The 13,908-nt window shown below is 39.4% G+C and overlaps 1 protein-coding gene across 1 annotated transcript; it reads right to left on the reverse strand.

Moving 5' to 3' along the window:
- Window positions 1-8,759: 8,759 nt before the first annotated feature.
- Window positions 8,760-9,707, reverse strand: LOC119945135 (olfactory receptor 5K1-like). The gene has a single exon (XM_038766162.1). The coding sequence runs from the start codon at window positions 9,705-9,707 to the stop codon at window positions 8,760-8,762; it is 948 nt and encodes a 315-aa protein (XP_038622090.1).
- Window positions 9,708-13,908: the final 4,201 nt, after the last annotated feature.

The following is a 13,908-nucleotide window of genomic DNA, read 5'->3' on the forward strand; positions in this document are numbered from 1 at the left end:
GGGCAAGTCCCTTAACTTCTCTGTGCCTCAGTTCCTGCATCTGTAAAATGTAGATTATAACTGTGAACCCCCCGTGGGACAATCTGATCACCTTGTAACCTCCCCAGTGCTTAGAACAGTGCTTTGCACATAGTAAGCGCTTAATGAATGGTATCATTATTATTATTATTATTAAAAATCTTCACACTACAGAAGAACTGAGGTCACTGCTAAATCTGGTGCTAAATAAAATGAAACAGCAGGTGATAAGCATATGATACTCATTTGTGTGGACAGTTTGAGACAAAATATCAATAGATTTAACAAAGGTGAGATAAATGCTCTAGTGAGAGATTCATGTTAAGGAGAAAAGTTAGGAATGTAAGGAGGCACATTGTAGATGTTAAAGGTAGCCATGACACTGTTCCTTCAAGGGGATTGCCATCAAAGAGAGAATACTGGGCAGGATGGATCATTCTTCTGACCCAGGACTAGACATTTTGAAGAAATAGTAACAAGTGGTTTGTCATAAACTCCTATCTCTAGGACACTTTTCCAACTCTACCACTATCCCTTTCATGTTGTGTGGATTTGGGGGTTGGGGAAGCAACACAAGCAGTACGGGCTTGGCAGAAGAACAGTGTGAATAGTAGCTGTGCTGAGTTGGTAAAGATATACTGGTAAATTGCTGGCAACCTTATGTGGCATTGGCAACCAACCACCTGCTCAAAATAAAACTTCAATTTTTGCCTCCTAGGTATCCGGGTTCCATAACACTTCAGGAAATGAGCCGTGTTTTTCTTCCCACCATACGTTCAGGTAAGTACATTAATTTTACATTTATGTTAATCGTATTCATTGAGCACTTAGTGCGGAGCAGTGCACAAAGTGCTTGGGAGAGTACAATATAACCAGCACATTCCCTGCCCACAGTGATCTAACAGTCTAGAGGGGAAGACACACATCAATATAAATAAGTAAATTATGAATATGTACATAATTGCTGTGGGGCTGGGAGGAAGGATGAATAAGGAACAGGGACCATCTCTATATGTTGCCAACTTGTATTTGTACTTCCCAAGCACTTAGTACAGTGCTCTGCACACAGTAAGCGCTCAGTAAATGTGATTGAATGAATGAATGGAAAAGTAAGCAAGTCAGGGGGACGCAGAAGGGAGTGGAAGAAAAGGAAAAGAGGGCTTAGTAGGGAAAGACTCTTGGAGGAGATGTGCCTTCAGTAAGGCTTTGAGTGGGGGAGACGGTAATTGTCTGTCGTATATGAGGAGGGAGGGCATTCCAGGCCAGCTACAGGACGTGAGTGAGAGGCTCGTGGTGTGATGACACAGTAAGTGCTCAATAGGTTTGATTGAATGAATAGACAAAATCTAGGTTCAGTGAGTAGGTTGGCATTAGGGAAGCAAAATGTGTGAGCTGGGTTAGAGTAGGAGATTAGCGAGGGGCGGTAGGAGGGGGCAAGGTGATTGAGAACTTTAAAGCCAATGGTAAGGAGTTTCTATTTGATATGGAGGTGGCTGGGCAACCACTGGAGGTTCTTGAGAGGAGGAGAAACATAGACTGAATTTTTTAAAAAAAATTAGAGACAGGAGGCAGGAGGCAGGGAGGTCAGCAAGGAGGCTGATACAATAATCAAGGTTGGTTAAGATAAATACTTGAATTAACGTGGTTTCAGTTTGGATGGAGAGGAAAGAGTGCATTTTAGCAGTGTTGTGAAGGTTGAACCAACAGGATGTAGTGATAGATTGAATTTGTGGGTTGAAAGAGAGAAAGGAATCAAGGATCAATCAATCAATCATATTTATTGAGCGCTTACTGTGTGCACAGCACTGTACTAAGCACTTGGGAAGTACAAGGATAACAGTAAGATTACGGGCTTGTGAAACAGGAAGGACTCACTGTACCAGAATAGTAAAATCAGCTTGTTTCAAATAAATACCTAATGTATTTCCATAACTCTTGAGATGTTGTTTTTCTCAGTGATGTAGTTCTGTAGGAAAATCCCCAAGAAATCACCTTAACTTTACAAGGAAAGGTAAATCCCCTTGATCCTCCCAACCCCTTCCCTCTCCTCACCTCAGACTCCCTGTCCTTCATGGAAACAGAGTACTGTAAGAGACTTGTTTCACTGGATCTGGAAAAAACTGTTTTCAGGAAACACTGGGACTCACCCCTGAGAATAGAGTGATTGAAGTTCTCAAGGAAAAACAGAATGTGTGGGTTGTAAACCCTTTCCAACCATATCATGGCAAGCTTCAGATTTGTTTGTGATCTCATCTATGATCTGTGATTCTGTTGAGCGACAGCCATTCCTGATGAATGTATCCAGTTGCCCATTGGTTCTTTTTCTTGTGTGCTGAGATGAAAACAGATCTTCAGTGAATTTTACCAAAATACATGCTTCATTTTTCCTGTATGGACAGGGTTTAAACAAGATTAACAAACCTAATCTGGCATTTATAAAGGCAGATGTGTTTTTGGAGGAAAATAACCTTGAACATTTAGATTTAAATATGTACATGCACATAGATATGCCAGATTTGCTTGAACTATCTGGGTGATATGAGTTTAGAGCGTCATGGGAGTCTGAATTATTTAGAAAATTGCTAATGTAGATATATCTTATGATTGAGTTCAAGATTAAAAGAACATAAAGTCACATTGAGGTGTGGCAGCAAATGATGTATGGAGGAACATGGTAACGGTTGCCTTCTTTGCCATCCATTCTAATAGAGAAGTTTTCTTTCCATTTGATGAACTTCTTATCTTGCCTTCTCTTTGTTGGATGTGGATATGAATATCAAAGAAAAAATATTTATTTCCAAAACAGAAAAGACCTTTCTATGGGTGGAAAAGAAACTGCATTCCTCTACCACCCAAGCATTCCCTTTTTTGTTAAATAGTGGTTCACCTATGTGGGAATAGAGACTTGAGTGCTGAAGTTTCTCAGATTACCACAGATATAGTAATTTAAAAAAAAACTGCAGTTTGTCTTCAGGGGGTCACTGGAGATGCAGATTTATGAATAATCATCACTGAAGCTGTAATTAGAATCCAAAGGAATGGATTCTAATTTTCATTACAGAAAGATCCTCAGTGTAACCCCTTGATCTAGAAAATCCCTTGTTTCCTGATGTCTGGAGCAAGACAAGAAGTTTGTGTTGGTTTAACTGCCCCTTAGCAATAGCTGGTAAAGATCAGGAAGTGTGTAAAGTTTAAAAATCAGTTTATTTTCTAAATTTTCTAAGTATAGCATGCAAATCTGCCCTTAATCAGTGCTATCCTATCCGATGGCTAGCAGGGGTAGGTTAATCTGACTCATTTTGGCAATAACATTTTGATTACAGGAGAACTGTAGCAACATAGAGCCTAGTTTTTTCCAAATACAGCTTGAAAGGGACTGGGTAAAATATCAAATCCAGGCAACTCCTTTCCCTTCTTTCTCTACATTAGAGCACTGCCCCTTCTGATGTAATGACTTAATTAGGAAAATGATCTACTCAAATCTTCAAACCCATATTGACAAAGTTATCATTGTTATTAAATGCTGTCGAGTCCTTTCCGCTTCATAGCGACTCGTTGAATAGATTTTTTGCAGACATCCTGTCTTCTGCCATAATCCATATCTTTTCTAATGTTTCTTCTGTTATCGTTGTTATGGTCTCTATCCAGCTAGCTGCTGATCTGCCCCTTCCAAGTTTTCCCTGGACTTTTCCTAGCATTAGAGTCTTCTCCAGAAAATTTGTCCTCCTGAATACGTGTCCAAAATATGCTAATCTAAGTCAAGTCATTTGGCCTTCCAAGGATCACTTTGGCATAATTTGCTCCAAAATCCATTTGTTTGTTTTTCAGGCAGTACATGGTATTGGCAAAAGCTTTCTCCAAAACTACATTTTTCAAGAATCGATGCTCTTTCTATCCTGTTTTTTTTTTCCACTGTCCAGCTTTCAGATCCATACATTATCAATGGAACACCGTAGAATTTACAATTTGTATGTTTGTTGCAATTGTCACATCAGCCCATTACCATTCAAAATACAACTTCCTTCCTATTCTCTATCATTTCATTGGAATAACCATCCATTGGTGGAATAACCAGGACATCTTCTTCTGATGGATGCTTCAGGGAAGCTGGGAAACACCTAATGTAGGGTAGATTTGAGGAGGTTTTTTGAGGTCTATGACACCGACACAATACGTGACACTCTCACTGCATGACTTTAAAATACTCTACGTGCCACTTTTATATGAAGCTTATTTAACACGTATGTGTTGATAACTACAACTGGTGTATCTTGGATTCTGACAAACTTCTTTGAATAGTAACATTCTGATTTAAAGTGATTTTTATTTGGGGAAGTGTGGTAATCAAAAAGGGAAAAGAGATTACCTATAAAATGAAGATCAAGTTCCTCCTGGTAGATTGTAAACTCCTTCAGGTTGGAGATAATGTCTGCCTACTCTTTTTTACTCCCTCAAGTGCTTAGTACAAAGCTTTGCACAGAATAAATGCTCAAAAAATATGATTGATTGAATAATTGGTAAAATACCTGTAACCCTAAGACTCTGAGCCCTCTATAGAACAAGGACTGTACCCATTCTGATTATCCCGTATCTTGTCCCAGTGCCCAGCAGTGTTGGCACATGGTACACACTTAATAAATGCATTGTTATTAGTAATGATAATAATAATAATTTTGGAATATTTCAAAAAATATAATCAATTTTCTCTAAAGTCTTTATTTCTCAGACTGGGGATGAAGGAGTTTTATATGGGGATTGTAATAGTCTGAAATGAAGAATCCATAGTGTCTTTGGTGAATCGATTAGTGATATTTATTGAGAGTAACAATAGATGAAGAGCAAGCATAGACAAAAGCTAAAATGCCTAGAACTAGGGACTAGGGAATCAGCACAAGATTCCTCTCCACAGTGATGTGATAAAGCACCAGAAACAACAAAAATACAATCAATCAATCCCTGGGCTGGGCACTGTATTAGAGATTGTGGGGAATCCTAGAAGAAGGCAGGACCTTGCGTAGGTAATAATAATGGTACTTTTATTAAGTGCTTACAAAGTCAGTTGTGCAGGGCAGCAGCAGCATGGGAAAGAGTCAGAGGCGGATGATCAAGCGATCAAAACTCTGATCAAAGACAACGGCAGAGACTCAAGTTTTTACTGCACAGAAGAAGGCAATGGTAATACCACTTCCATATCTTGACCAAGAAAACTCTATGGATACACATACCAGAAGGACTTTATGACAGAAGATGGGGCGTTCTGAAGAGGGTGTGTCCATGGAGTCACTATAAGTTGGAAATGACTAGATGACATTTGTAGAAGATGTGTCATTCATTCATTCATTCAATCGTATTTATTGAGCGCTTACTGTGTGCAGAGCACTGTACTAAGCACTTGGGAAGTACAAGTTGGCAACATATAGAGACAGTCCCTACGCAACAGTGGGCTCACAGTCTAGAAGGGGGAGACAGAGAACAAAACAAAACATATTAACAAAATAAAATAAATAGAATAAATAGTACAAATAAAATAAATAAATACGTAGAGTAATAAATACGTACAAACATATATACATATATACAGGTGCTGTGGGGAGGGGAAGGAGGTAAGGTGGGGGTATGGGGAGGGGGAGAAGGAGGAGAGGAAGCAGGGGGCTCAGTCTGGGAAGGCCTCCTGGAGGAGGTGAGCTCTACTGTTATAAATGCTGAGGTAGATAGAAATTAATCAGGTCAGACACAGTCCCTATCCTACATGGGGCTCACAGTCTAAGAGGGAGTACAGATATTGAAGCCTCATTTTTTGCAAGTGAGGGAACTTAGGCACAGTTATACTGTTCTCTGTCTCCCCCTTTTAGACTGTGAGCCCACTATCGGGTAGGGACTGTCTCTATGTGATGCCAATTTGTACTTCCCAAGCGCTTAGTACAGTGCTCTGCACATAGTAAGCGCTCAATAAATACGATTGATTGATTGATTGATTGATTGATTAAGTGACTTGCCCGAAGTCACACAGCTGGCAAGTGGCAGAGCTGGGATTAATACCCAGGCCCTCTGACTCCCAAGCCCGTGATTTTTCTGTTAGGCCTGATGTGTGTAGAGGGAGCAAAGGTCTGTAATTGAATTCTCTCAAGGACAATACGTCTTCACTTATTCCTGCATACTTTTTCAGGGTTTAGCTGGGTGATATGACTGGGAAGCTTTATCTCTACCTATATCTCTAACGCTGGGACCTTTCATATCTCCTCTAATTCCCCACAAAGAACAATTGAAATTATGCTTTGCCTCTTAGGCTATATGGTGATTTGAACTGGCACAATTCTATATGTGCCTTTTTATCAGCAAAGGAGAAAAAGTTCACAAATTATATTCTTAATCTTCCACTGGTATTGTCACTTGTGACACTTGGAACTTTATTACCTGTTTTAAAAATACACTTTTTGTACAAGTGAAATGCCAGCATATTAAAGTTTCATCTATAATTCAAATCATGGTGAATATTCTTCCAAGTCCCCATGTTATATATTATTTACATGAAGAAAAAATATCAATTTAGTCTGGCAGGATTTTCCCAGTCCTTTCAGATCTCCAATTTGTTTTTCAAATTGAGGTAGGTAAGGTAGGTAAGGTGACTTAGTATTGGAAGCTTCTTATCTTAATTATTTCCTCTCCTGAACACTGGAATGGGTCACAAATGGATGAGGAGAAAGTGAGCTGTAAGAAACTGGAATAAGCTTGGAAGAGCTGATGTTATCAGAGATAATTTTTGGTTTTCCTGCAACATAAATTTATTTTCACAGAGATCAGTCAATGATATTTGAGTACTTACTGTGTGCAGTACTTGGGAGAGTATAATACAAAAGAGTTGGTAGTCACATTTCCTGCCCACAGTGCGCTTACAGTCTAGGATCCATTCATATCAGTCTCCTGTTTTATATCATCTCCAGCTGTACTTGGTATTTAATGCCTATAGTTATGGAATTGCCTGATTAGCCTGCCAATATAACCCTTCTATTAGCACCTTTGTAGCAAGAATGATTAGAACCCTCAGCACAAGTGGCTAGAAAGTCAGTGGGTGTAAACCAATTTGAACATAAATCTTCTCTGTCCTGGAATGCTCTTCCTCCTCACATCTGCCACACAATTACTCTCCCCCCGAACCCTTCAAAGCCTTATTGAAGGGACATCTCCTCCAAGAGGCCTTCCCAGATGAAGTCCCACTTTCCTTCATCTCCCAATCCCTTCTGTGTCACCCTGACTGGTTCCCTTTGCTCTTCCCCCTCCCTCTTCGCCCCACTGCACTTTATGTATATATCTGTAATTTTATTTATTTTTATTGATGTCTGTTTCTCCCTTTCTAGACTTTGAGCTCACTGTAGGCAGGGATTGTCTCTATAGCTGTATCGAACTTTCCAAAGCACTTAGTACAGTTGCACGTAGTGAGCACTCAATATATGCAATTGAATGAATGAATTGAATCTTCTCTGATTGCAAAAAGCATAAAATTGAAATTAGAAAACACAAAGAGCAGAGTTTTAAGTAGCCCAGCAACTTTTCCTAAGCCCTTTTCTTATTGTCCATATTTCATGTTGTCTCTGATGACAGGCATTATGCAAAGTTTAAAATGCCAGTCTGGAAGTTCTGATCAAAAACCTAATTAAAATTCCCATTTGTCTCAACCTGATTTCTTTTATCCTCATTCTAATACTTGACAATTAAATCTGGACTGAGCACATCCAGATTTACCTACCTGAAACGAAGGCTGAATCACACCCAGATGTAGATTTGTCATGTAGGAGTCACAGCTACTCATATGAAGGCAGTGCATGTTTATGACCCTTGCTTATGACATACAGCATTCAAGACAAAATGTAAATAACTTTACCAAGTTGCAATTAGAAAATTTGAGCAGCAGGATCCTTTGAGGATGAGAGGAAAAAAAAAAAGGATCTCCCAAGTGTTTGCATGTTCTCCCTCTCTGGTTTGTAAGCTCTTATAGGCAGGAATTATGTCGATCAACTCTACGGTACTTTCCCAAACACTTAGTATGGTGTTTTGCACATAGTAAGTGCTCAGAAACAATTGATTTGATGTTAACGCTTTCTTGCTGGAATCCGCTGGGGGTCTGGCTTGAATGTGTAATGAGGTAATTCTCTTTCCTTTCCAAAGGTCCTGTTCTGTTCCCAGACTGAGCCTGATTGTTGTTGCCCAAAAAAGAAACCTCTTTGCCAGCATCTTTGGCAGGAGCCTCATTCTCTCCTTTCGGCCAGTGTAAAGTAGCTGAAGGGAACCAATGGGGGTCCTGGGGTTCCAGCTCTTGTAAAGACGAGGGAAAAGAAGTCTATTTTTATCAAAAGAAGTACCTAGCAGAACATTCTTTAAAGAGATTTATTAAGGATTTTGAAACTTTGAAGATGGTAAAACAACTGAGAATACAATTTTTGAGCTTTTAACGTGTTATTACAATGTGACTACAGTTTTAATTCAGTGTTAAAGATTTCAAGAACAGATTATGTTTGGTTATCTGAAAAAGTGGACCATTTTGAATACTGGAGGATGTACTGTCATATTTTTAAGACAAAAAGAAGATGACTCCCTTTCTGAAGTGGTTTAATATGCATCCTGTTTGGTTGCAAAGGAGATAGCCTTGAGCACCACTCTAAGCCAAATTATGTCTGAACAAAGAAACTGCATATTTTCTATCTCTACAGGTCACTTTCCCTAGGCTCTTCTTTGCAAGAGTTAAATCAAGAATTTTCTTGAAAAAATATTTTCCTCTTCATAATTTTCCTGAGGACGGTTATTACCTCCTTGTTTCTTATGCTATAAATAAAAGGGTTCAACAAGGGAATTACTGTTGTGTAAAAAACAGCAACCAGTATATCCTTATTCTCTCCTTTCATCGAGCCAGGCCAAACATACATAAATAGAAGGGAACCATAGAACAAGGAGACAGATAGAAAGTGGGAGGCACAAGTGGAAAAGGCTCTTCCTCTGCCTTCTTTTGATTTAATGGTCAAAATTGTGAAGAGAATGCAAATGTAAGAGACCAAGACTGTGGTTATTGTAAAGACTTGAACTGAGCCTGAGAAGATAAAAATCATCAAAATATTAATGTACGGGTCAGTACAGGAAAGTCTGAGCAGTGGAAGGATATCACAGTAGAAGAGATTGATTACATTAGATCTACAGAACGTTAATCTAAAGAGGAAACCCACGTGAATGATGGAATGAAGGTTACCTGCTATGAATGCTCCTGTTATCATCTGAATGCAGAGTTTCTTGGGCATCATGACAGGATAGAGCAAGGGGTTAAATATCGCTATGTAACGGTCGTATGCCATTGCTGCCAGGAGAAAGCAATCTGCAGTTTCAGCCAAACAAAAAAAATAAAACTGTACCTTGCATTCAGAGAAAGAAATGGCTTTGTTTCCAGAGGCAATGTTCATCAGCACTTTGGGGATAATGGAGCAGGAGCAGCAAGCGTCCATAAGGCCCAGATTGCCAAGGAAAAAGTACATAGGAGTGTGAAGCCGAGGTTCCAGCCAAATTAGTATCGCCAGCCCAAGGTTCCCCATAATGGTTATCATATAGGTTACCAAGAACACCACAAACAGGAAGAGCTGCAGTCCTGGCTTATCAGTAAATCCGGACAAAACAAAGTCCATCTTCAGTGTGTGATTCCCCTCAGCCATATCTGACTTCTGACTTTCTGTTGAAGCAGAGGTTGCAGGTAAACATGGAGTCTACATAACATGAAATGTTCCTAAGCAACTAAAAACCTCAAAGGTCAGGTAGAGGGTCTCTCTGTAAAAGCTATTCTTTAAAAGTAAGTTTTCATGTGCTAGCTTTTTTACTCTGAAATCCTATTTGGTAAGATGTTTTGCTGGTGAAATGCAGAGTAAAACCAGAAATTCCTAGATGTGTTAGAAAATTCCGAAATTGCAACACTTCACTTCAGAATAAGCATGGCCTAATGGATAGAACACAGGCCTGGGAGTCAGAAGGTCACAGGTTCTAAGTCTGGCCCTGCCACTTGTCAGCTGTGTGACCTTGGACAAGTCACTTAACTTCTGTGTGCCTCAGTTACCTCACCTGGAACATGGGTATTGAGATTTTGAGTCCCACTTGGGACAGGGATTGTGTCCGACCCAATTTGCTTGTATCCACCCCAGTGCTTAGTACAGTGCCTGCACATAGTAAGTGCTTAACAAATACCATACTTACTGTTATTATCAATATTTTTCCCAACAGCCTCATTCCCATTATATTTATCCATGTTCTCATCTTCATTAAAGTATTTTATCCATACCAGAATTCCAAAACAGAGTCATTTGGAGAGGGGTGGGAGGAGAGCAACAAAGACAATTAAACAGTTGGAAAAGAGCCATGAGAAAAAGAAAGTAGAACTGAAATTCCTTAGGAGAAGCAAAGGCTGAGGGTTGACTTAATAGCATAGTCCAAGTGTGTTTGTAGGTTATCCGTCTGAAAAGAAAGCAGGATAAGTAAAGTTGTATTTAAGCTACAGTTTAAGAGGTTGAGCAAGACATAAAGATGGACTTCCCTGGACATTGGAATACTCTTTTTAAGGAGTTGATAAATTTCTTCTCTGATGTCCTTTAAAAGCAGGAGAGATTGTAATTTATGAGGGTTGGTTTAGAGGTGATAGAATTTAGAATTGCCAATGTAACAGTATGGCAAACTGCAGTCTTTTTGTGCACTTAATGAAGAAGATTCTGTCACTCATGAATTGGTTTTCCCAGTCATAATTACGCACACCATTATAAACCCCCGCTTCAGCTGCCCTAAAGCCGAGAGTCAGAACTGTGATGCAAAACAGAATGGATAATAATAATAATATTTGTTAAGCGCTTACTATGTACCAAGCACGGTTCTAAGTGCTAATCATTGAAGGTTTTTGAAGTGTGTAGCATTGTGGGCAGAATGATGACTTCAGAGAAAAGTATGAATGGGAGAGAGAAAAGGCCAGGGAGAAGGATAATACAGCGGTTGTAACTGATCTAACCATGTGCCTAGATCAGAGTGGTGGCTGCTTGGATGAGGGAAAGGAGCAGATCCAGGAAATATTGTGGAGAAAAATTAGACAGGATTTAGCAAAAGTCGGAATGTTAGAATTGAAAAAGAGCAAAGAGTCGAGGATCATTCTAAGGTTTCAGGCATTGGAGACAGGAGAATAGCTGTCTTGACAATTATGAGGAAAAATCACAGGGAGAAGAGGAATTGGGAGGAAAGATGAGTTCTGTTTGACAGATTAAATGAAAGGTGTCAGTTGGACAGCTGTGTGGACATGTTCTACAGATAAGAGAAAATGTGAGATTGCAGGTCCTTCTGACTTCCAGGGCCATCCTCTATAAATGATCCCTGATTACTTACCATTCTTTTTATTGGTTTGATAAAGAGGAAGTAGATAGTAGCTGGTCACTAATCAGAAATCTGAATTTTAATTGAGAAGGAGCATGGCTGAGTAGAAAGAGCACAGAATTTGGAGGTAGGAAACCTGGATTCTAATTTTGGCTCCGCTATTTTTTTTGTGTGACCTTGGACAAGTCACTTAACTTCTTTGTGCCTCAGTTTTTTCCCCTGTAAAATGGGGATAAACTACCCCCATGCTCTCCCTCCCTCTTAGACTGTGACCTCTTGTGAGAGTGGGACCATGTCTAATGTGGTTGTATTTAACCAGGTCTTAGCACAGTGCTGTGTATATACTGATTAACAATTATTATGAGTATGATTATTTCACCTCAGAGAAAAAAACACATTCCTCATCTGATTAAAGGAAAACCTCTCTCTCCCTTTTGACCTTATCTTGAACATTTAATAATAATAATAATTTTTGGTATTTGTTAAGTGTTTACTCTGTGCCAAGCACTGTTCTAAGCGCTTGAAAACTATTTGAAAGAAGATGTCTATTAAAATATAGAGGTAGCATTTTTCACCACAGCATATGCCCTGAATAAGGTTTCAAACACATTTTGAAGATATTTGGAAGGGAAGTGGTTACCCTGCCTTTTATATACAAAGAAAATTTCATCAGATTGAGGAAATGCATTTTAGTTGACTCCCACAGTTATTTTTAATTCATATTACCCTCTTAATCCTTGTCTAATTCATCAGCTATCTTAGTTTTCATGTAAAAAACTAGCAAAGAAGTATTTCTGATGGAAGATTAATATCTCTTCACAAAATAAGAAAAAATATATATTCTCACCCAGATCTTGGAGGGAAAAGGTTCTCTGGAGGTCAGATTCTGCCCTGCTGTTGATCCTTCTGAAATGCTGATGGTTTTGAACCATAGAGTGTGAATCTCCTCCTCCTTTTGTTCCCTCTAAAGCACTTTGGGATTAAAGCATGAAGACATAGAAACCAGATCAATGAAAATGATCATCTTATTAGTGGAACTAAGTTGAAATTTCCTCAGGTCCTCCAAAGGGATTTCTTTGAGGTAACATCATTTTATTTCTCCAGGGTGTTAGAGATATGGGGACTTGACCCCCAAGACTTATGGCAAAATGGAATAATTAAATGTGCCCTTTGAGATCCTGGGCCCAAGGTAAATCTCACTACTAAAAGTTGTTTGTAGACCAAGGTAGAGATTCCAACCTCACTTTATTGTCTTTTGCGGAGTCCCATGTGTGTTATACACTGCCCATGTATATGTGCCATGCATGCACAGATTTCCCTGCATTCTTCTGGGGCTACTAGTCCCCTCAGATGCACTATGACTTCCATGTGTTTCTTGATAAAGGGATTGAGGGAGTTTGGTGTGCAGAGGGTGGGAATGGCATCCCTTGATTTTTTCTGAATGTGCTTGTCACCCGGAGTGTTTGTTCCTCCCCTTTGCTTCTCCAACACTTTTCAAAATCCCACTTCCTGTTGGACGTTTTCTAGGCTGTTAGGGTGGTTGAAAATTTGGCCTTTCTTCAAGCCTCTCTGGGAATTGGGCATCCCAAAAGCAACTTCCTCAAGTCTAATTAAAAACAGAATTCAGGGTCCCACATCCCCGTAAAATTAGCCATAAATGGAAAGAATACATTCATTCATTCGAGTGCTTACTGTGCGCAAAGCACTGTACTAAGAGCTTGGGAAGTACAAATTGGCAACATATGGAGACGGTCCCTACCCAACAATGGGCTCACAGTCTCGAAGGGGGAGACAGACAACAAAACAGAACATGTAGACAGGTGTCAAAGTTGTCAGAACAAATAGAATTATATGTGTGCAGATATAGTCTTTGGACATTGTGTAAACTGTTTGTGTGATTTATGTGACATTTAAGGAGAACATCTCCCTAATTTTTGAGAAAATAATCCTGTTTTCAGAGGGTTAGAACCCTATCTATAAAAGTATCAGTTCCTACAGTATCAGTTGCCTTTAAGTTTAGTCTTTTTACTTTAAGCACTCAGTGTTCTTCAACCTCAGGTCTTTGTGCTGAGTTTTGCAGCATGGAACTGTGATCTGTGTTCATAAGGACCTGTGAAAGGAATGCAAAGGCCCTGAGCAAGTTTTATGGTCAGGGGTCCTTCTGCAGAACACTCACCCCCTACTTCTAAATCACTTGCATATAGATCCTTATGCTCTGTTCTTCCCCTACCTGTAATTTATTTTAATTTAAATAATTTTAACCTACGTGTAATTTTTTTTAATCTGTTTTTCCCACTAGATTGTAAGATCCTTGAGGATAGGGATCATGCCTACCAAAGTGCTTAGTACAAGGCTTTGCATTCAAAAAGCACTCAGTAAATACCATTAATTGATTGATTGGGAGACTTCATAATGTGGCCTAAGACATACTACACTGTGTGTGTCTGGCATAATGCTTGTGACATCACATGTGTCTGGGTGACTGGAGAGCCATTCTGATGACAGGCCAAGTAT

The sequence above is a fragment of the Tachyglossus aculeatus genome, chromosome 24 (genome assembly GCF_015852505.1).
Source record: "Tachyglossus aculeatus isolate mTacAcu1 chromosome 24, mTacAcu1.pri, whole genome shotgun sequence".
NCBI lineage: Eukaryota > Metazoa > Chordata > Mammalia > Monotremata > Tachyglossidae > Tachyglossus > Tachyglossus aculeatus.

Coding starts and splice junctions, on each gene's coding strand:
- LOC119945135 (XM_038766162.1), bottom strand. CDS start 9,707: ATGGCTGAGGGGAATCACACACTGAAGATGGACTTTGTTTTGTCCGGA.